This window comes from Pygoscelis adeliae, unplaced genomic scaffold (assembly GCF_000699105.1).
Source record: "Pygoscelis adeliae isolate BGI_AS28 unplaced genomic scaffold, ASM69910v1 Scaffold61, whole genome shotgun sequence".
In the NCBI taxonomy this organism is placed as follows: domain Eukaryota; kingdom Metazoa; phylum Chordata; class Aves; order Sphenisciformes; family Spheniscidae; genus Pygoscelis; species Pygoscelis adeliae.
Window position 1 is genome coordinate 1,673,639 of NW_008824010.1, and position 20,357 is coordinate 1,693,995.

Below are 20,357 nucleotides of genomic sequence, written 5' to 3' on the forward strand. Positions count from 1 at the left end.
ATGTGACACTGGTGCTGCTAGGCTGAGGCTGTAACCCTTGCTGGTCTGTTGTCGGGGATAAGAGACCCAACATCTGTGTTGCAGAAGGCTGCACTGTCCTGCTTCAGCTGCCAGGCTAGTCCATCATGACAGCCTTTGCAGTTAGTAGAAGAAATGCTGTCAAAAAACTTTCCATTGCTCTTGCTCTTTTATTTGTCTGAAGTGCTGCACAAATTAGCAACAACATTGTTCCAGGTTCTTGTTTTCCACATTTTCTCCTAGAATCTGGTTGTGATAGAAAGGAAGAGACTTCTACCCCCAAAATGAGAAGTTTCTTGAAGAGTTCAGGTTCCTGTTGTTGTGTAAGTCTCCACATGATGGTTTTTCCTTGCATTTTTTTTGAAGTGTATATATTGCTCTCCCCGTGAGAAAAAGACTATGTTCTTACCCTGGACATCTTTTATAGTCTAGATTAAGACATGATAAGTCCTGACAAATGCTAGGAAGGGAGAGTGTTGGAGTCAGCAATGACTTTAAATTCTTACTTTTTTTTTGTCCAGTGAGGTTACATGACTCAGACTGGGCTGTTGGGAGTTTCTTCTGAAGATGTACATGTTGGTTGAAAACCGCACAAGTTCCCATCTTCATCTGAAGAGGTCACCTGGCATCCGATCTTGGTCTCTCTTTGTTGGTAAGACCATAATATTCCTTAGTTTATTTCAGAGCCTGCTTTAAGGGAAGGGGGTCACAGAATAAATTCCTGAAAGAGCCTCTAAGAAGAGATGCCTGTCTTTCGGGCATTTTTCTTTCAAGAAGAGCAATCATCATGCTTTGAACTTCTTTAGCGTAGCCACTAAATGAGTCTGCAGTCTCCTCCTCGGTGTGGTAGTTTCACTGTGAGACTGATAATTTTTCATCTGCAGAACCTCAGAGGCTCATGGACAGAATTTTAAGGGAGTCCTGAAAGATCAAGAAAAGAAAGTTTATTATATGCTGTATAGCAATATAAATGTGAAGCTTCTGAAGGGGATGCATACTTACATTGAAAAACGTCTAGGTTTTCAGAAACTGAAAAATCTGCAGTGAAGCGATGCTGGGGTTAGATCTTGCGTGTGGTTGACAGTGAACTCTTAACGGCACTGTGTGTGCGAAATAGGAAGTCATACAGGATGTTCTGAAAGGCATCTGTTTTTAAACACTACTGAATATGCAGAAAAAAATGGAGTGGTACTTCTTAGGACCACACTGAGAGAGCTGGTGGGGAAAATGCAGCATATCCTGCTTTCCAGCTGAGTAGATCCCATTGCAGTAACACTACAATGCTGTCATTGCTTTCAGTGATGTCGTCTTGTCAAACTCTCACAGGGACAAAATCTTTGCGGTTGCAGTGGTGCTCTGGGGCACAAGGCACTTTTGCATTGCTTCCTCCTCAATGGGAGAAAGGAGCTGGCAGCTTCTGACACAGCTTTATTGCAGAAGTTTGCTTTTGGCTCCACAGAGCACTTAGAGGGGAAAAATAACTGCTGTAGTGTTTATGTTAGCATGCTCAAAGTTGTACTGCGCTCGAGAGGAAGTATGGTGTAATGGTTAGACTGAGTCCCTCTGAAGTTCTGTTCCTGATTCTGTCACGACCTTTTATTTCTGACCTCAGACCTGTGTTTTTAGTGTCTTTGCAGAATGGGAGTTTTTTTATACTGAGTTCAGAGAAAAATAACTCTTTCATGCAGTGATCAATGTTGCAATCACATTGCAATATTTTTGAAAAGTGATGAACTTGTGAATATTCGTATGTTTTTTATCAGGGAATTTTAGATGGTTTGAGCTGCTTGTTTGTACTAATTCTCTCCCCTCTTATCCTAGGAATAGCCTCCATAGGTTTGGCTGCTGCTTATTATAGTGCAGGTAATGGCCTATCATTTTTTGAAGAACTGTTCATTTCCTGTTGATCTGTTTTTGTCTGATGCTGATGACTCCTCTCTGCAGCTTCTGTCTGGCCTCACAAAGGCAGTATAGGTACCTATCACACTTTGTGGCGTGAATATTAAAACCCAATCATAATCACTGCCTGTGTATGACTTACCGTGCTTTAATGCTCTATTTCTTACTCAGCCTCCCTTTCCATTTGCAAGAGTATTTTTAATAACGATATTTAGTACTCTGTGGCATTTTGTACTTTGTGTGTTTTATAAATGTGATTAGCTGGTCCTCACAGCTCTCCTGGGAAGACATATAATGATTGTTTGCCACCATAATGAAATGATGACCTTGCCTTTGACGGAAGTGCTCTGTTTCTCTGGAAACTGTTAAATCATCACTGGCAGGGATTACTCATAAAAACACCTTTAGAGAACAGACAGCTGCTGCTGCTGCTTCCTGCCCCCTCTGCAATAGAGCAGACGGTACCAAATGCCAGGTATCCTTCCATCTATGGAATTTATCCTGCAGGCTGTCCTGTGATGCTCTTGTTGCATCCTATTAACATCAAATTTTAAAACTTAATAGTGTGTAGGAATATACTACCAATATAATCAATGTATCTTTATTTTAAGAGCAAAGTCCAGTGAAAGCTGCTTGAGACACCAGCTATATCAGCCTTTTTTTCTTAAGACATTGCAACAAAGTTTTCTGAAACAATACTGAGCACAGTTCTACTCTGCTTTCAGTAGAAGTCTGAGTAAGCAAATTGCTTAGGCCGCTATATGTAAATGTTTCCAGGACATGAAATGCAAATGTATGTTTGTCAAGAGGGCTGACTGCTTCCTTTTATGAAGAAACATGTTTGCTTCAGTGAATTTCCATTGTCCCTTGCCCTTGTCCTCTGCAGCACAAATACTTGGTGGTTGAGAGCAGGTTGAGTTTTGTGGATGCCTTTTAAGATGCCTTTGCTTTTAGGGAAGAGAGATGTGTAGTGATGTTATGACCTTGCCAATAATACATACGCTTATAATTCTGCATGGTTTGGAGCCCAGTGTAGATGGAGTCTTTGAAAAATACCTGAAGAGTTTCTGTATTTTTATCCTGGGAGGGAGCTGTAAAATAGCTTGCATTACAATTAAAGGCAAAAATGTTGCATCAGAGAAACCTCTTTTCCTTTTGTTGCCTTTAAAGGGAGCATGTTGCTTTTAAAACTAACTGAATACCAAAGAAGGGAATAACCCCCTAAATTTGTGCTTTTTTTTTTTGCATCATTCAGACAGCTTGGCATGGAAGCTCTTCTATATGGCCGGGTGTTTCTTTGTGGCAGCACAGAATCTGGAGCAGTGGGAGGTAAGACGCTGAACTCAGGAAATGAGGTCGTGCTAGTTTAGAAACAGTTGACAGATGCTGATTCCAGCAGCCCCATGCACTTGCTCAGTCCAAACAGACAAGTTATGCTTTTGGTTTTGAGGAAACCCTTTGGGGTTGCTATACCAGAACTACAATTAGGGCAATAATTCTTTCACTACACAAACATGAAAACATGAAGCTAAACATAAGAGTGTTTTTTAAGGGGAGACTTGCCCCAAACTGTTTTGTGGCCCGTTCTTCCTCTTACAGAAAAGAGGGAGAAAGAATAGCACATTCAGCTGCTGCAACATGATTTTGTACTTACTGTGCCAGCTAATGACAGAACGACTATTAAATAGGGTAGCTCTAACCTTCCAGGCTACTCAGCCGTCTTCCACTGGGAAAAGAGTGGTGTTTGCAAAGCTGGTTTATAATCTTGTGGATGTTGATTTGCTGGGAGTGGGACTGAGAACAATAACCCGTTATATAGGCTTGTCACTTCACTGACCTGAGTTCTTACTAGAATAAGCAACCCACACATATTAGTCATCCTCTTTTCATTGACTGTCAGGGATATTTTAAATCTAGTGTAAGCCTGGCCCATATAGCACAACACTGCAATTTTGGTGGAGTTGGTGACTGTTTGTGAAAAGTGTATCTAGAACTTATGTTCGCTGTATAGTTATACTGTAGGCCAAATGCATACATCAACAGTGAAAATTACAGGAGCTCCAGGGTTAGTGTTCAAATTTGATTCCAGGCAAAGTTTTTTATTGCATAAAGAATGTGGGAAGAAGGGCAGTGAAACCAGCTTTAACTTCCTTGTAGAAGTAACACAGGAGGCATGGTAAAGTCTCTGTTAAAGCCAAGAGCAAGATTGCGATTTTCACAGTCTAATAATAGAGGAATGTCTTTAAAATAGCTATGTATTTTTCTGTGTTACCAAGATTATTTTCCCATATAACTATTTTCATTTTACTTTGAAGCATAGCTACTGATGGTGTTTTTAAGAAAAATCTTGATTTTTCTTTTTCAATTTTACAGGAAGCTGTATTTGATAAGAACAAGGGAACAGTCTGCCTAAAAACATTCAATCTTTACAAAAAAATACTGACCTTCTCAAAAGGAGGCCATGAACAAGGTGAGAAAGCAGTATCTGTGGTGGCAAATGTGGTGGGCAGACAGGAGAAATGCATACATGCCCATTTAATAATCTTCTCTGGAGTTCTGTACTCAAATTAGTCACATCTGTTTCCAGATCTGCTTTGTTCCCAAGCAGCAGATGTAATAATCTGCCTCTCAGGACCCAAATGGTTTTTCAGGTTAGGGTGCTGAATGCATCTTGTTAGTTATTTTAATCCAAGGTAACTAGGCTTACATATTGCTTTCTATAATAGTCTTAGCCGTTCCTTTGGGATGTTAACATGCAGGTTTACATTTCCCTTGGCTCGCCTGCTCTGTAGGTGGGACTGGTGGAAAAACTTAAATTTTTGGATCCAGGAGCTGAGACTTCTATAATCTAATCTGGTTTTGGTAGCAGGCAAATCTTTAGATATCATATGCAAGCAGGCATGTTACGTCTTGCAGATATATCATATGCATTTAAAACAGCATATTCAGTAGGCTCAGCTTAATGCAGTATCACATTTCTTTTGAGCTTCCTGTCAGAGTAACAGAAGTTGAAGTATAGTATGTGACTTGGTTGAGTCACTGTGAGACAGGAGCTCCGTTGCAAACTAAAGTAGGATCCTCTTCAGTGTCAGATTTTTTTATTCTACTTGCTAGTCTACATCAAACCAACTCAGTACGCTTAGAAAACTGACAAAATTTGGAATGTCCTTAAGTTGAATTGGTTTTTCAGCAGTTCATTTTGGAGGTGGAAGATAAGGGATGTGGAGAGAAGGATGTTTAATGTGTCTTGACTTTTCTTTAGGGTATGTTTTTATGTTGGGGAGCTGAGCACATCTCTTCCTGCAAGGTTATTTGGTAATATCTGTTTCAAGTACCATTAACATGGGGATGCAGAGATCAGCAGATGCTCTGAACAGTTAAATCTTTCAGTATTTGTTCAGTCTCAGTAAACTTGACACCTGTTTACTCTGTACAGAACAATAGTTAAAACTGTCATTAAAGTAAGTGGGAAACATCTTGTTCATTGGGGCCTATACCAGCTAGTATGTGCTGTAGTTGCTTCTTGTTTGTTTTGCCTGAATAGCTCCGCAATTGTTTGCTATTGCAGGACTGCCCCAGTTGTGTGGGATCAGGGCAACGGTACTTCAGAGCACAGAGTCCCAGTCACCCAAGTCACTAGCAGCAGTGTTGAGAGTTTACTGTAATGCTAATAGACTACTTTGTTTTCCACATCTGTTTACAGTAGTGGCTCTACTGAATGAGATCCGAGATGTGAATGTGGAAGAGGAGACCGTGCGATATTTTGGGAAGGGTTACCTGGTTGTGCTACGATTTGTCACCGGATTTTCACACCCACTGACTCAGAGTGCAGTGTTGGGCTGTAGAAGGTGCAGTGTGGACTTTTTAAATTAGAACGTGTAAGGTGGGAAATACCAATCACATGGGTCAGTAGTTCTCAACTACTGAGACTCATCTTAGCTCCATTTTCATACTTGCTGATATGACCTTGTGTTATTCGGTTTAACTTTTTTAAACCCTTTAATGCTTTCAGTTGCAGACATTTGGGTAACACCATCTCCCGTCAGGAGACTGATCATATTTAGACATCTAAGATCCCTTTAGTGCTGCACGTCTAGCTCAGCTGTGCAGTGGCAGAGGGGATTAATTCTATTTTGCAAACATTCAGTGTATTTACCAGTTAACAGGATTTATTTTAAGCATCGATAATAAGGAATCTTGCAGCAGGGACTGTGGGAAAAGGATTGATTTGTTCTGATGTGAAAGTAATTAATGGCTTGGCTTGATATGCCTTCACAAGTGGGATGCTGTCAGTCATAGTGACGTATGTTCATTCTCAAGAATTAGCATGCCTGTTCTTGTTTTGTCAACACCACGGTTCCGCTAACTCTTACATTGTTTTTTCTTTTCCACAGTGATGTGGAAGCAGTTGCCAAACTCATTACTAGTTTTCTGGAACTGGACAGAGTAGAAAGCCAACAAGATCTCTCTCAGAGCAGCGAAACAGAGGCTAGTGATGCAGATGAACCACAGGATAAATATTAATAGTCGTCGTGAGCTGAAGAAAGCAGAGGCTTTCAAACATCTGGAAAATACACTGATTGTTCTTCAGAAAAAGAAATCCCTCACAGTCTTGACCTGGGCATTTCTCTACATGTGCATTTACAATGGGAGGAATCTGTCTTAGGGCGCCTTTTTTAGTGCTAAACGGCTTCAAGATCCATGCTCACAGTATTGCCGTTGTAGAGTCCAAAGCAAATTCTGTTTTATTTGCTCCTTTGACTTAGTTCCTGCATGTGGACATTGCTGGCTTTTGAACTTCGTCAGCTCATCAAACTTGTCTAGGAATAGTTATTTATTAATGAACTGGTTTGAAATCATTTATTGCTTTCCCATTAATGAAGTGGAGATACAGATGTAAACTTCCACTTATTGCAAACATCTGCTGCAGGTACAGTATATGAAATGTAGAAGAGCTGAATTTGTAACTCATAACACAATGCTTTGAGGTTTTTCTTGAAATGTTACAAATGACTGAATATATTGCTAAATTGGTTTTAAGCAGCTTAATATATGCAATTAGGTGATGCAGGATAGTGGCACTTATATTTTCTACTACTGACTTGCCATTAGATACTGGAGGAAATCAAAGTTGGAGTGACTGTCTCGGAATTGGAAACATCAGGCTGATCAACTTGTTACATTGCCTTACTTCTCTTGGACTTGCCAAGGAGTCATAAATAGTAAGCAAAAAATGATCACGTTGATGATTCAATGTCTTTAGGATGTTCTAGCTTAATCCTGTTCTGCTTAACTTCTGGGCATAGACTACCCCAAGATATAATAACCTTTTTTTGGACCTCAACATTTACTCTTTTAACTGTGTATTTAGAAAAGAAAAGTGCATGTGTTACTTTAGGTAGGGAGAAGACAGATGTCAAACAACATGGCAGCCTAGATTTGTTTAGTATTTCCTCACTTGAAACGATACCGAAGGGCTCAATAATAACTTAATATTTTTAAGATAGCTGGGATAGATCCAATGTTTGACTTGCGCCTGTGTTTTACTCCAGGTATATGTAGTGTCCTCTGTTCTGTCCAATGGTTTCACAAATAGTTAAAATATGAATTTTCTAAGATGTTTTTTGAAGTAAAAGCTACCTCTGTTAGTCAACATGCTCTGTCTAGAACTAAAACTTCTTCATGCCTATATCAACATGTCAGTACAAGAAAGAAGTTGTAAAGAGCTGAAAGTTCCTTCAATGTGCTAAAACTGCTTGTATTAAAGTTCACTGGGTTTTGTTTAGGAATTGTATGGTGGTAAGACCTGAATTAGAAAATATTTACACAGTTATTTCTAGGAGATCTGAATGGGGTAGAAGGTAACTGTGGTCTGCTTTCACATTTGGCCAGCAGCAAACGTCTTCTGGCAGCAGTTACTTCAGGACTTAAAAGAACATGCGTTCTTCTTTCGAAGCACTCTACCTCTGCAGAAGAGAAACCTTTGAAAAGATTTCAGGAGAAGCTGTGTCCTGTTGTGTGTTCCAGCTGTATCTGAAACTAAGCACGTGCTTATCTGACCAAAGAACAGGTCATACCAAGACTTCAGTTCCAGCCATTTAGACCCAGTATGTGAGCCGTGAGACAAAGATGCTCTTAACTGTCGGTTTGAAAGGGTAATCAAACCGTAACAGGGAGATAGCTGCTGATGCAGCTTGACTGCGGTACAGAACTGGGTCTGTTACTATTAAATAAGAAAAACTTGTAATCGCATCAGGTATCAAAGCAGACCTCCGCCAATAGCCATGCTTGTGAAGCCCTCTGAGTTGGTGAGCTAATGTGGCTTTCAGTCTCTACCCCATGTCACTGGAATTGGGAAGCTGCCATGTAGGAATGTGGGAAATTAGGTTGCAGGCAATTAGCTAAATTTGGCCTTTATTCTGAAGCACAGCTGTAAGCTAAGAATAATCAAACCTGTCTGAAAAAAAAAATTGCAGGATGTAACATTTTGGAGAGATCTTCATTTAAATCCACTCTAATGTATACCCTAGGTAAGAGGCATTTTGGAGAGAGGAGAATGAGCTTGGGAATTTGGAGAACTCCCCCCCACCCATATAAAATGAATGTCAAGTGTTCTAAGGACTTAGAGTAAGAAATACTGAAAAAAGTAGAGTTTTTAATGGTATAATGTAAGCAAAAGGGCTCAAACTGCAGATAACTGCTGCTTTGTAGCAAGGATATTCAGAGGGACTACATGGTATGGATGTGTGCTGCACTTAATATTCTGAGCCCACAGATTTGACCATGGATGAAATGGACAAAACTGCCTGCATCCCATCTTAGCGATACTGGCCTGCTTTTGTATTTCCATGAGGGCTAACGTTCCGTGGAAGATACAAACCATACTGTGGTTTTCCAGTTAAAAATCAGCTTTAGAAAGGTACATCTATTGATCTAACCCTATCCTGCACGGCGTGCCCTGCTTCTGCTGAGCTCTTTTGTGCATCTAGTTTGCTGGACATTCTTGACATTAGTAATGTATATACTTATGGACTATGCAATATCATTATACAAAGACTAAAACAACGTAAGGAAAATCAGAATCCCTAGAAGGGGGAATGACCTATAGTAAGACATAACATAGCTTGAAATACGTTCTGTGGAGTAAGTTGCATTTTGAGTTGATGTCCAATGATCATCTCTTTTAAGCATCCCCCTCACACCTCGGTATCCTACTGATAGTAGCTTGGAGAGGGATGACTGCTGGCATGCACTGTGTGTGTAGGAGGAATATTTTGACGACTCAGCCTTTCACTCTTGGAACAGCTGGCGTAATCCTCTCTCGCACCATGTCCGTTTTGCATTTGGCAGCTCTGTTGCCATACAGACTAGCACAGTTTCAAATGAGAACCCGAGTTCCGTAGACTGAGCTAACATGAAGGCTGAGTAAATTCTTGAAACGCTGTGGTTCTGCCTGCGGGCTGTGTGTCAGGCACTGCTGGCTTGGTATGTACAACTGGGAGCTTATTGTGATACTGACCTACAGTGCAGGTAAAGAATGTTGCAACTTGGCGCTTGGATGCTGTACGTGAATGTGTATCACAGGCCAATGTGTATTTCTCTTGATCTTTGGTTTTGAGCTTCCCTTCTTCAAAAACTGTTTGTCTTCTGCACTTGGAAGACACATCCAGATTTTCATGTTTTGCAGTAACTGTGTGCATGGAAAATTAACTTGCAAATTGGTGTTAACATGGATTTGGTTATGGCAATGTCTGCAGACTCCTCAGCGATGTGAAAGGAACTGTTTAGAACAGCAGGTGCCAGCTGAGGACAGGTTCTGTTCTTCCCTCTTTCCGCTAGTCCTCTCTGATCCTCTTTTCCTGCCACTTTTCACCATTTTGCTGAAGGCTTTTTTGGATAGTTTTCCTCACTCCTCTTGGGCCTAGCGTATCAAAAGGCCCAGTAAACGTAGCCTCATGTGTGCCTGATGTAAAGTGGCTTATACTAAAAGGAATGATTTGAAAGACTAGTTTTGGTTAGGAAATTAGATACTCCTAGAAGAGTGTTACAGGAGATGTTTGTTAAGGTTTTTGCATCTCAGGCTGTCTAGAAACTTGAGACTAGACAGCTGTAGTTTGACTTACAAGTGATTTGAAAACCTGCATAAAAGATCTTAAGTTAGATCTAAAACCCCTTGCTCCATAAAGCCAGCGCTTTCTGTTATGTCTGTTAATGTAAGTGTATGGTAAGTGCCATGTGGTAGATGCTTCAGCTTAAACTTGCGCTGCATGTTTGAAGTTCCTCGCACGTGTGCGGTGGGATGGGATCATGGCCTTAGCTGTTGTACTGAACAAAAGCTATACTGCATGTTGTACTGAGGGAGAAAGTTGCATTATCTAAGCTATAATCTAATATTCTAATATTTCACAAAATGAGATCTTCCAGTAACTAGGATCAATTGTGCAAGTCTCAAAGAAAATGGAAGTATTTATACTACATAGCTGAGATCTGACTCGTGCTGTATTTATGAAGCTACACAGATACCAAAACCCAAGCTGGCTTACATAGTAAAGAGTGCTAGTTCTGACACTGTAGTAGATTGCCGAGAGGCAAAAATACTTTTGGAAGATGTTTAGCAATTGCTTTTCTACTTTAAAATTGCAAGTAGAATTTCAGCAAGGCCTAGTATATTGTCTTTTTTAAAAAAATGTCCATTGATAAAATCAACTTTGATAACTTGTTTTGTGTCACTGTAGTCTTTTATATTGTTTTTAATTAAAATGTATTAAAATATTAATGGCTGTCTAAACTACCACTTGGCACAGACCTATTGAAGGAGTTAATGGGGGGAAGGACAGAGTAGAGGAAGCCCAGATACCTAGCTCCTCACTGACCCTGCTCACACTCCGTTACAGCAGTCCAGCTTTCAATTTCATATAAGCTGGTATAACCAACTCTCCGCTGCTGAATATATTTGCATTTTTCCCTCTTTAAACCAAACCAACATGCCACATGCAAAACAAAGGCAAGCTCCCACAAACAATTTGAAAAGGATTTATTAAAGTATTAAAGTAAAATAAAGATCGTGTGACTTCTGTAATTAAGGTATACATAGCAATTGATTCTTTTTGGATAAAAATCTGCATGTGGACCTAACTCCTGTAGCGCTCACTAAATAAGCTAGAGTCGTCTTCTGCTGTACTTCTTGTACTTTCTCTATCTAGACCTACACTCTTCATAATAGATTGTTCCAAGAAAATTTCGATACCTCTGCTTCCAAATTACGACTTTCAAGAAAGCAATAAATGAAGCAAACAAGTAAAGAGTATTTTGAATATTCATGGTAGTGTACTTAACTACCAGACTTTTGAATTCTTTTCCCTTGTGGTGATTATCTCAATGCTCCAGTTAAGTCCACAAGATATATTGCTATACATTTATATTAAAAGTTCAACGTTAAAGCAGAATAAACCAGTGTTTTTCCCTCATATTCAGTAGACTTTAGTCATGCTTCAAATTTGGACGAACCTGCAGACTCAGGTTTTACATAGCGAAGTAGATGCCTTAAAGTGACTGGGAGGGTGCTTTTCCGGGGGGATGAAACTATGCTCAGCTTTGATGCTTTGGTAAAATGTCAAGAAGCCTGATGTGTTAAGGCAGTTTTCCCTCAAAGTCCAAGTGTCGCCTTCACCGTTGGCAACAAGGCCCTTTTCTATTGCTCCCTCTTGCTCTGTACTGTCATGGTCCACGTTCTTCCGTGCACCTGCTGTAACCTAGTGAGCGTCTGGACAGCAGTTCCCTGCTCAGACTGCTGCAAAAAGTTGGATGTTAATTTTCTGATCTCAAGCTAATCAAAGCTGGATTTAGGACCGATGGTTTTACGTATTTCAAAGACTGAAAAAGTCCAAAACAAAATTGGATAAATCGACTGCTATATGCTGTGGAAGGACTTGTCCTACCATTCCATCATGACACATCTCTGAATGTACCTGGAACAGGAACGAGTCACAGTACAGGCCATAAGGACTTCAAGCATGTTTAAAGTATCCTAAATCTTTATATGGAAATGGCAAAGGGAGGACATGCTGGCTGCTGACTAGAGTAGAACTTGTGGAACTTTTCCAGGTCATTGTAATTTAAGAAAGTCTATTGTTACAAATACTGAATTTGGAAGAAACTGGGTTTTCCTCCTGCCTTGTAACACAGCTGAGTTCTGACTCGTTCCTGCATTCTGTTACGCAAGGGGAGCAAATCTGACTGACAGGGCAGGTGATGTAACTCTTAAGATGACAAACTCTAGCTATAGGACTAGTTGCAGATTTCCACTAGTCATGTTTTCCCATGGAATAAGACGGACTAATTGAAATGCCCCTGATTTTGTGCTTTTATTGCTTTATCTAAGTCATCCACCACTTCCTGCAGCTTCTGGAGGCTGGGGTGGACGTTCTCCTCCATCCACTCCTCTACAGTACACTTGTGGAAAACTTCCTCCATGGCTGCTTGGAGGTCTTGCACCACAGCGTTCCACTTGGAGAGAAGACTAAGCAGAAATCAGAAGGAAGAAACAATCACATTTGCAGCCGAGCTCTGCCTCAAGGGAGGGCTAGCTTACTGGGCCTTTTAAAGGGAGTACGGTCCTTAAAATGACTTTACAGGAAAAGAAGCATCTATTACAAGAGCTCAAAGGACTTGATTTTGTGCAGATGGCAAAAGGTTGATGCTGTTTAAGTACCATTAATCTTGGCACTCTTCTTCTGCAATGACTTTTAAGTACAGAAATGTGAGCTCAAAAAAACCACTGTACACATTCTAGGTGTAACTGAAACCCACTGTGAGACTTGTTAGGAATTTAATTCTGGTTTTTACCAGCAAGAGTGAATCCAGTTGGATGTTTGCCTTATCACAGCAAAAATGTATACATTTGCCATTTAGCATGAATCAGCATCATCTTTAGGAAGAGTTCCGAAAAGCACATACAGTGACAGGGAGCAGGGGAAAGGGGTCGGGTTTTATTCCAAGCCCTGCCTGGAACCTGGCCCGGGGTGGGCTCCTACACAACTGCTGAAAGATGCAGCCTGTCTATCGAGGAGTAACTGCATATACAAGGGAGTTTTTCGGAGACCAACTTTGTACTTGTATTCAAAGAACTTGTTCAACAGAGGCAAAGATAAGCATGTTCTTCTGTTTAAAACCGTATTACGAGTACTTCATATCGTTTGATTTCCACTGATGCTTCTGAAGTAATTTTAGAAAGAGGCAAAGAATCAAAACTATGTGTTGGGCACTTGAGTGCCCAAAATATGACAGACTTTATTTCCCCTATAATGCAAAATAAGTGCTGTTACCTTACTGCGTCTGGCTGAAAGTGATGCATTATTATAGGATGAATAATCCTCCTTTTTCTGTGGTAGGGGCTGAACCAGCCTGTGACGTATCTGAAAATGAATGTTAGTATGAGCAGTTTTTTGGAACAGCAGCGACATATGTGTTTGTAGGCTGACAGGGAGGTGATAGGGCTTTAGCTGAACTTCTCCTGCACAAATAGAGATAATGCTTAAGAAGTAAGTAAATTTAAGTCTATATATCTTTGGAACTAGCTTGTAAAAGACTGTTCCTGGCAGATGAGAATAACTGATCATCTGTTGCAATTTAAGTTTCATGTCAAGCTCCTTTTTTTGGTAACCATACCATTAAAAGAAATAATTTTTACTTTAAATAACAGTGAGATTTAATTCAGGAAAGAACTTGATTCTTGCAATAAGGCAGGACATAGTGTTTAGGAATTCTGCTGAAATACTTTAAATTTGCATCTAAGCATTACATTCTGCTGAGGTGTCAATATATAGGGATGTGCCGCCTGAAATGCAGAGCTTGATGTTTAAATGACCTTGCTGGAGTTATGCCCCATTTGGAGACGATACAGCTCCCACACTCCTGCAGACAGCCAGAGAACCAACATAAACCTTATTACCTGTTCCTTTCAAGAAGTTCATCCACTGATGACTTGAGGTAGAAACTAACTTGCGTCACAAGCGTAAGGATATTGCTCCCAGGGAAGGTCCCCAGACTTGTGCTGTCCAAAGAGGATCCGTTAGTTTCCGAACTTACCACGCAGTGAGAAGCATCTGAATCCCACAGCTGGAATTTTACCTCATGAAAGTTTCGGTTTCCAGGTTGGACATTCCCAGGAGCTCTTCCACATTTTCTTTAATCTTTTCAGAATAGCCACCTGGCAGAAGACAGTGGAAGTAAGTAAAAGGAGCCTAAATAACCAAAACGTTCTTAAAAAGGGTTTTTCTGGAGTACCCTGCATTGGCTTAGTAGTTCTTGGATGAAGATTTTTTAAAAGGTAAAATGGAAATAGAACAAGGGAAAAAAAACTTGGGGGTGGGAGGAGTACATTGTCTTTCACACAATTGCCTTGTGCTAGGTAAAGCACTTCCTAGCTATGAGCTTTCCATTCAGGGCGCTGAATATTTTTAGTGCCTCAGTTAAACATAGGCAAGTTGTGTTTTTTTTATTTTGAAAATAAGAAATGCAGAAAGACAAAAATAAAAATTCTATTGGCAAGTGCCTGTGAAGAAACCAGAAACTACAGGAAGTATTTTACCAGATACTGTACCACCTAGATCAATTTTAAGAAAATTGATTCGTTAAAACAACTTCTATATGTAAACAAGATCTAAATCAAAACAAAATTAGTCTCGTTGATATACCAGTAGTGTTTCAAATCAGTTTCAAAAGCAATTCAGCTTATTTTTTTTTTTAGTATAAGCATGAAGCAGTTTGTGACCTTTTACGGGTTAAAACATAATAAATGATTAGTGTACTACGGCTATTTTTAAATACTTAGGCCAAGAGGCTTCTTTGCTCCTGTACTGCAAACATGCAAGATGTATAATTTATTGTTCGTAATTCAGACCACGATCAGATAGTCAAACCACCTCAAAATATAAGAAGCCTGTGCCAACCTCAGGGCAAGGTCACTTCACTCTTGTGCTAGGCATTAGCTGAGAGAGAATAAAGTTGTCACTGTACCATTCTTTAGTGCCTGCAGACATACAGCCAATGATGGAATTGCCACAGGGAGAAGCTCACACAAAACAGAGAAGTGATCATACCTAAATAAGAAAACATTCATTCATTAGACATTTTACTGTTAGAACATACTCAACAAGTGGGAAGTGTTAATATTTCAATCACTAAAATTCAAAGAGCTTTAGAAACATCAGTTTCTGTCTCAGAGAAGGGACCTTCTATCTCTGAAACGCTAAGTATTCCTGTTTTACTAATAAGAACAGATACAAACCAAATTACTTTCTCAAGCCAAATTAGGGTCAGAAATTGGAACTCAGCTCTCTCGTATTCCCTTAGACCTCCTGACTTGCATAAAAACCTTTTACTCCTTCATTACATTAACAAACTCTTCTCTCTTACGCGACTTCGTTCTATTTGAATTCACATTAGACATTCAGATATACAGCATGCGTTAACCACGCTGTCTGTAAGCAGGCCAAGGTGGTACACAGTACGTTCAAGCCTTCAAAGCCAGTCTGTTATTGTTGGTGTCTGCCAAAACAATTGCTCCTGCTGATTAATGCTGTAGCAGTTGACTGGAACGCTGACACCCACCCTTCACAGTCAGTTGGGTGAGGCCCAGCAGTAACCGACAGGAAGAATTGCAGGGTTGCAAAGTTCCCTTCTAAATCCCCAGCCTCCTTGTACCTCTTAGGGAGTTTTTGGGTGGAAGTTTGCTTCCGTGTGATCCTCGGAACCATTTAAAAAGATGTTCCTTACCTTTGCCAGCCGGTCAGCGCGATACCTTCAAGGACATCAGCGGGGCTATTGCTTGCCACTTTCAGCCACTGAAGATGGTTTTTCAAATGGTGTCCAATAAGCGTTAGAGACTGATTCACTCCTGTAGCTCCTTTAAAAGCACTAGCAAACCACACCTTGGAGAAGCCACATCTGCGATACTTCTCTACGAGATGCACTGAAATAAGACACAAAAGAACGCTGCAGGACAAGTCTTTATCCATTTTCAGCGTTGCCTGTAATAGCATTAACAGGAACCCAGGTCCAGTTACAACAGGCTGCTGAGCCTTGTCCTGTCAAGTTTTGAGCATCAGCAAGGATGGGAGATTTGACATCCTCTCTGAGCTACCCGTTTCGGTGACCGCCCTCCTGTTTTCCTGTGCCCAGTTACTATATTCCATTCCCTTGAACTGCTAAATTGCTTCAATGCTAGGAACCATGGGCATGTAACAAGCACGCACAACATCTGACAACTGATTCTTCTTTCACCAAAGAAATATTTGTGTGCATGTTAGATGCCTCACTGGAGCCTTTAAGAGTTTTTCCTTCGAATTCTATAGATGTATGAAGCCTTGAAGCTTCTTTTGTAGAGTTGTTCAATACGGAGCTATCTGCTCCCACTGCAAGGAGAGTCACTGTAACAGTGCTTGTGAAAAACCTCTCAATCTCCCACCAGTGATTCCGTAGCCCTGTTGAAAAGAATTGAGCAGCAGACAACGCAAGTCCTTCATAGGAGAAGCATAAATAGGAAAAGAAAATAAATAATAGCAACTATTATGTGAAATCAAACAAGGACTATGTTTATGCTACTAAAGCAATAGAAAGCAATTTAACAAAAATAGAATTTTTTGGTGTCCAACTAAGATATGTTTTAATCATACTATTTTGTTTTGGCTATTTTGCTTAACAGGTAACAGAGCTCTTTGCTTCTAAGCAGCTCAGCAGAGAAGTACAAACCTTTGCCCTCCACGTCGAGGTCTGCTGCATAGTCCCAGATCATTGGCTGCACAAGCTGTGGGACCCCAGACTCTGAAAAGAACAGTGTTCTTCTAAGTAATGGAAAACAGCCAGTTAAAAGTGAGAACTAAGTACCTATTATTGGTGCAGTAACACATGACTAGAACTAACTATGGCTTGTCACTAGAATTCTTCATTTACAGTTGAAGTGCCCATGGGCATTTTCAGCCTGGCCAGGGCTTTGAACACGCGGGTTCGCATGCCAAGGGCCACTAAGTCCTTAGACATCTTGAAACCACTAAAATGGATCAGCAGCGATAATTCATCGGAGATCCCGTTCGTCCCAAGCCCATCTCATTCTTAGTCCCTTGAATCTATCAGTATACCTGCTGGGCTGACCTGGTGGAGCTGCAAACTGCACATGCAAGAATACAACCAAAGAATCATTAAAGGTTGGAAGAGACTCTGAAAAGAACAGTGTTCTTCTAAGTAATGGAAAACAGCCAGTTAAAAGTGAGAACTAAGTACCTATTATTGGTGCAGTAACACATAACTAGAACTAACTATGGCTTGTCACTAGAATTCTTCATTTACAGTTGAAGTGCCCATGGGCATTTTCAGCCTGGCCAGGGCTTTGAACACGCGGGTTCGCATGCCAAGGGCCACTAAGTCCTTAGACATCTTGAAACCACTAAAATGGATCAGCAGCGGTAATTCATCAGAGATCCCGTTCGTCCCAAGCCCATCTCATTCTTAGTCCCTTGAATCTATCAGTATACCTGCTGGGCTGACCTGGTGGAGCTGCAAACTGCACATGCAAGATTTCAGCTAAATTCAAAGGAAGTATTCACCCTTTAGGTTAGAGATTGTCTGAGTTGTGTTTGCACAGAACTTAGCTTTTCAAGATGCCTTTAAAGTACAAATAAAGATACAGGTTTAGCTTCAAATCCCTTTATAATCAACTCCCTGACTAGTTTTAAACATGAGAAACCGACCCCTAGAGAAACTGCAGTAAATTATACAGAAGTTCAGTATTTTAACTGCATCCCATTTTAATTTGTTTAGTCTGCGATTGCCTGTAGCAGTACAGTGCACTCAGCTAGACGCTGCGCTGCTCCCGTGGAAACTGCATGGGGCCTATCTGCGTTTTTTTGGTTGATTTCCCACTATTAAAGCCATGAATAGGTCAGTCACTGCTGGAGGAGCTCTTCACGGTATTGTCTAAACCTGTTTAGAGTAGACACATAAGGTGGCTCTGAAAATGCTGGAACTCCATCTGTGCTAGGACTACTCAAATTTTAGCAGTGGTTTCATGTTTTTCAACAAACAAGACTCGTGACGTCAGGTTCTTGGAGCTATCCCACAGTTCAGCATCGGAGCTCCTCATGATGGGCACTGTGATCACCTATACTGTCAAAGACGCTCACGGGGTCGCAGCTTCTCCGTGTGAGTCTGCACCACCGGAACCAGATGCTGCACAGAGCAACAACTGACATTAAAAGGTGGTGAAAGGCATAGAAATTTAGGCTGAGACCACAAATGCTAATAGGCTGGTTTTTTAATGCGTAAAGAAAGTAGAATTGATGGCAACCACTGCCTGATGACTGTTTTGTTTGTCACTGTGTATTAGCAGCTGGAAAACTAAAGTGTTTGTGTTGAGACTTGCCCACAGTCATACAGAAAGTCCGTGACATAGCCAAGGACTGAATGTCTCTACTCTCTAGTCTAATGGATCATATCTCAACTATTCTCAGATTTCTTGTTTTCACTGTTTTCATCTGCCGACCAATCTGTTTTAACTGGTTGTGTAAACTTTTTTGTATGCTACAAAATATGACTCACCCCATCACTGGTCACACACCTGCCAGTGTTTCCTCACTTATCCCTCTGAGCATATCATCCCACACGATGGGTGTCACAGTGGGATAAGACGAGGCCACACAGCTTGCTACTGCTTTTATGTGGGATAAGCACAGCTTCTCTGGAGTGTTGTCTTGCTGCTGCAGCCATTGCTTTGACTCCTCTCCTTCGCCGAGGTAGTAGACCTGAAACATCAAACAAGTAATCCTGACTTCTTTTATAGGATTAGGGGGAGCGAGTCTGACACAGGGTCATGAAATCATACAATATTCAAAACCTATTGCGAAGACATGACCCACTGAGTGGACATATTCAAAAGCACCTCTCGGTGTTGAAGACACTGCAAGCATTTCTATCAGTCTGCAGGAGGCTCTGGCTGTGACTAAATGCATCACGTAAGGGAATTTTCCTACAGAAACTAAAATAGCTAGAGAATAATTAAAGCATGCTGTAGTTGTCTTTGGAAGGTTTGTCCTTGGAAGTAGCTCTCACCAGTTTTACTCAGTTCAAATCTAGCAACCTATAAGGTCCTGAATTATATAAAATGAGGTTCCTGTCTTGGGGAAGGAGATCATTTATACGTGAATCTAGAAGGGACTTGGGGCCATGTCCAAGAGTGGCCCCAGCGTACTTGGTCCTATGCAGAAAGTGGATTTGGGCCTGTTAAGCTGGATATGCATTTAAACTCTTTGTTGTTTTAGAGCAGGTTTTATCCAAAACACATTTATTCTACATAAATAGTATTTTGCTTTATAAAAGCTTGCAGGTCCTTACCTAACCTTGCCCTTTGTTCCCAAACAACAGGATTCCAAATGCTAAACTAATATCAGTACAGTTAAGGTGATCACAATGAATTTCAGGGATCTGCGTGCCACGGGGCTGGTTTTAAGAAACCCTGAGAAAGGAGAAAACTCAAGGTTCTCCTCCTCAAGGAGCCAAACTACCGAGAGAAAAAAACACAAACCACTTCCCACCACAAAAGGGCTTACTTTGAGTAAGTTGGCCAGAACAATGAGCCAACATCTTACATGAAAACTCACATGGTTCTTAATGAATACCTCTAACTGATATCTCACTTTAAATACTCATTTGACCTAGAGCCAAATGCTGAGTTAGCTTTAAGAAACTGCTTTCAATACTTCCGATATTACACTCATCAATAGAAATGACATCCTGTGCTACTGGAATCATTTATTGTCAAAACAACTTTTCTACACTGGCTTGAATTGGTGTCTTCTGTCCCCAAAATCCTACCCAAAAGAGGCCTCGGCCCTGACTATCATTCCTCACAAAAAAATATTCCTGGCTCAAGAGAAGTCCCACCTCATCACATCCGATGTGAAACCATTTTACGTCTTCGTGCAGTGCCATGACCTGGTCGATCATGGCTTTGACCAGTGCCCGCGACTCCTCTTTGTGTGGGTTGAGGGCGTTGGGAAACATCTTCACCTCCCGGAGATGAGCAAACTCTTTGTGCTTCAGCACAAACTGCAAGAGAAAGGGGAGCTCGGGGAACAACCGTAAGATGAAGGGGAGAGCGGTGTCCTCTTGTGTCACCAGGGCTCTGCTAACAGTTGTCCTACTACAACCTGGGTTTTGGCCATGCGTGAGCACCGAGGGGACAGCACGAGGCCTCTTGCCAGGGGTGGTACAGGCAGGGGGGGTGCTCCACAGTGCTGCGGGGGGTCCCCGGCCACGAAGCACCTCACGGGTGAGGGAAACGGGGTGTGCAGTGCACTCTCACCCTGGTGTCCGGAGCGCGCAGCTGACGGGAGCCGGATAACCGGAGCACCGGGAGTTACGGTGAAGATTTCCCACCAGACCCACGC

At 41.1% G+C, this 20,357-nt stretch overlaps 2 protein-coding genes across 2 annotated transcripts; one reads left to right on the top strand and one right to left on the bottom strand.

The window, feature by feature from the left end:
• The first annotated feature begins 543 nt into the window (after nt 1–543).
• LOC103918844 (chromosome unknown open reading frame, human C17orf62) lies at nt 544–8,539 on the top strand. Its single transcript, XM_009326257.1, has 6 exons — nt 544–670; nt 1,840–1,881; nt 3,173–3,246; nt 4,291–4,387; nt 5,621–5,765; nt 6,312–8,539. The coding sequence occupies exons 1-6, from the start codon at nt 586–588 to the stop codon at nt 6,439–6,441; spliced, it is 573 nt and encodes a 190-aa protein (XP_009324532.1). The 5' UTR covers nt 544–585; the 3' UTR covers nt 6,442–8,539.
• Nucleotides 8,540–10,969: 2,430 nt separating this feature from the next.
• HEXDC (hexosaminidase (glycosyl hydrolase family 20, catalytic domain) containing) lies at nt 10,970–20,017 on the bottom strand. Its single transcript, XM_009326269.1, has 9 exons — nt 19,852–20,017; nt 18,530–18,713; nt 16,669–16,740; nt 15,694–15,889; nt 14,935–15,017; nt 14,047–14,125; nt 13,868–13,969; nt 13,242–13,331; nt 10,970–12,436 (listed from the first exon to the last, which is right to left on the bottom strand). Exons 1-9 carry the CDS (start codon nt 19,969–19,971, stop codon nt 12,253–12,255), a joined length of 1,110 nt encoding a protein of 369 aa, XP_009324544.1. The 5' UTR covers nt 19,972–20,017; the 3' UTR covers nt 10,970–12,252.
• Between the last annotated feature and the right edge of the window lie 340 nt (nt 20,018–20,357).

Coding starts and splice junctions, on each gene's coding strand:
- HEXDC (XM_009326269.1), bottom strand. CDS start 19,971: ATGTTTCCCAACGCCCTCAACCCACACAAAGAGGAGTCGCGGGCACTG. Junction 15,890..16,668: donor CCTCGACGTGGAGGGCAAAG/GTTTGTACTTCT, acceptor GTCTTATTTCAG/TGCATCTCGTAGAGAAGTAT. Junction 13,970..14,046: donor GAAACCGAAACTTTCATGAG/GTAAAATTCCAG, acceptor CTCTTTGGACAG/CACAAGTCTGGGGACCTTCC.
- LOC103918844 (XM_009326257.1), top strand. CDS start 586: ATGTACATGTTGGTTGAAAACCGCACAAGTTCCCATCTTCATCTGAAG. Junction 1,882..3,172: donor TGCTGCTTATTATAGTGCAG/GTAATGGCCTAT, acceptor TGCATCATTCAG/ACAGCTTGGCATGGAAGCTC. Junction 4,388..5,620: donor AAAAGGAGGCCATGAACAAG/GTGAGAAAGCAG, acceptor ATCTGTTTACAG/TAGTGGCTCTACTGAATGAG.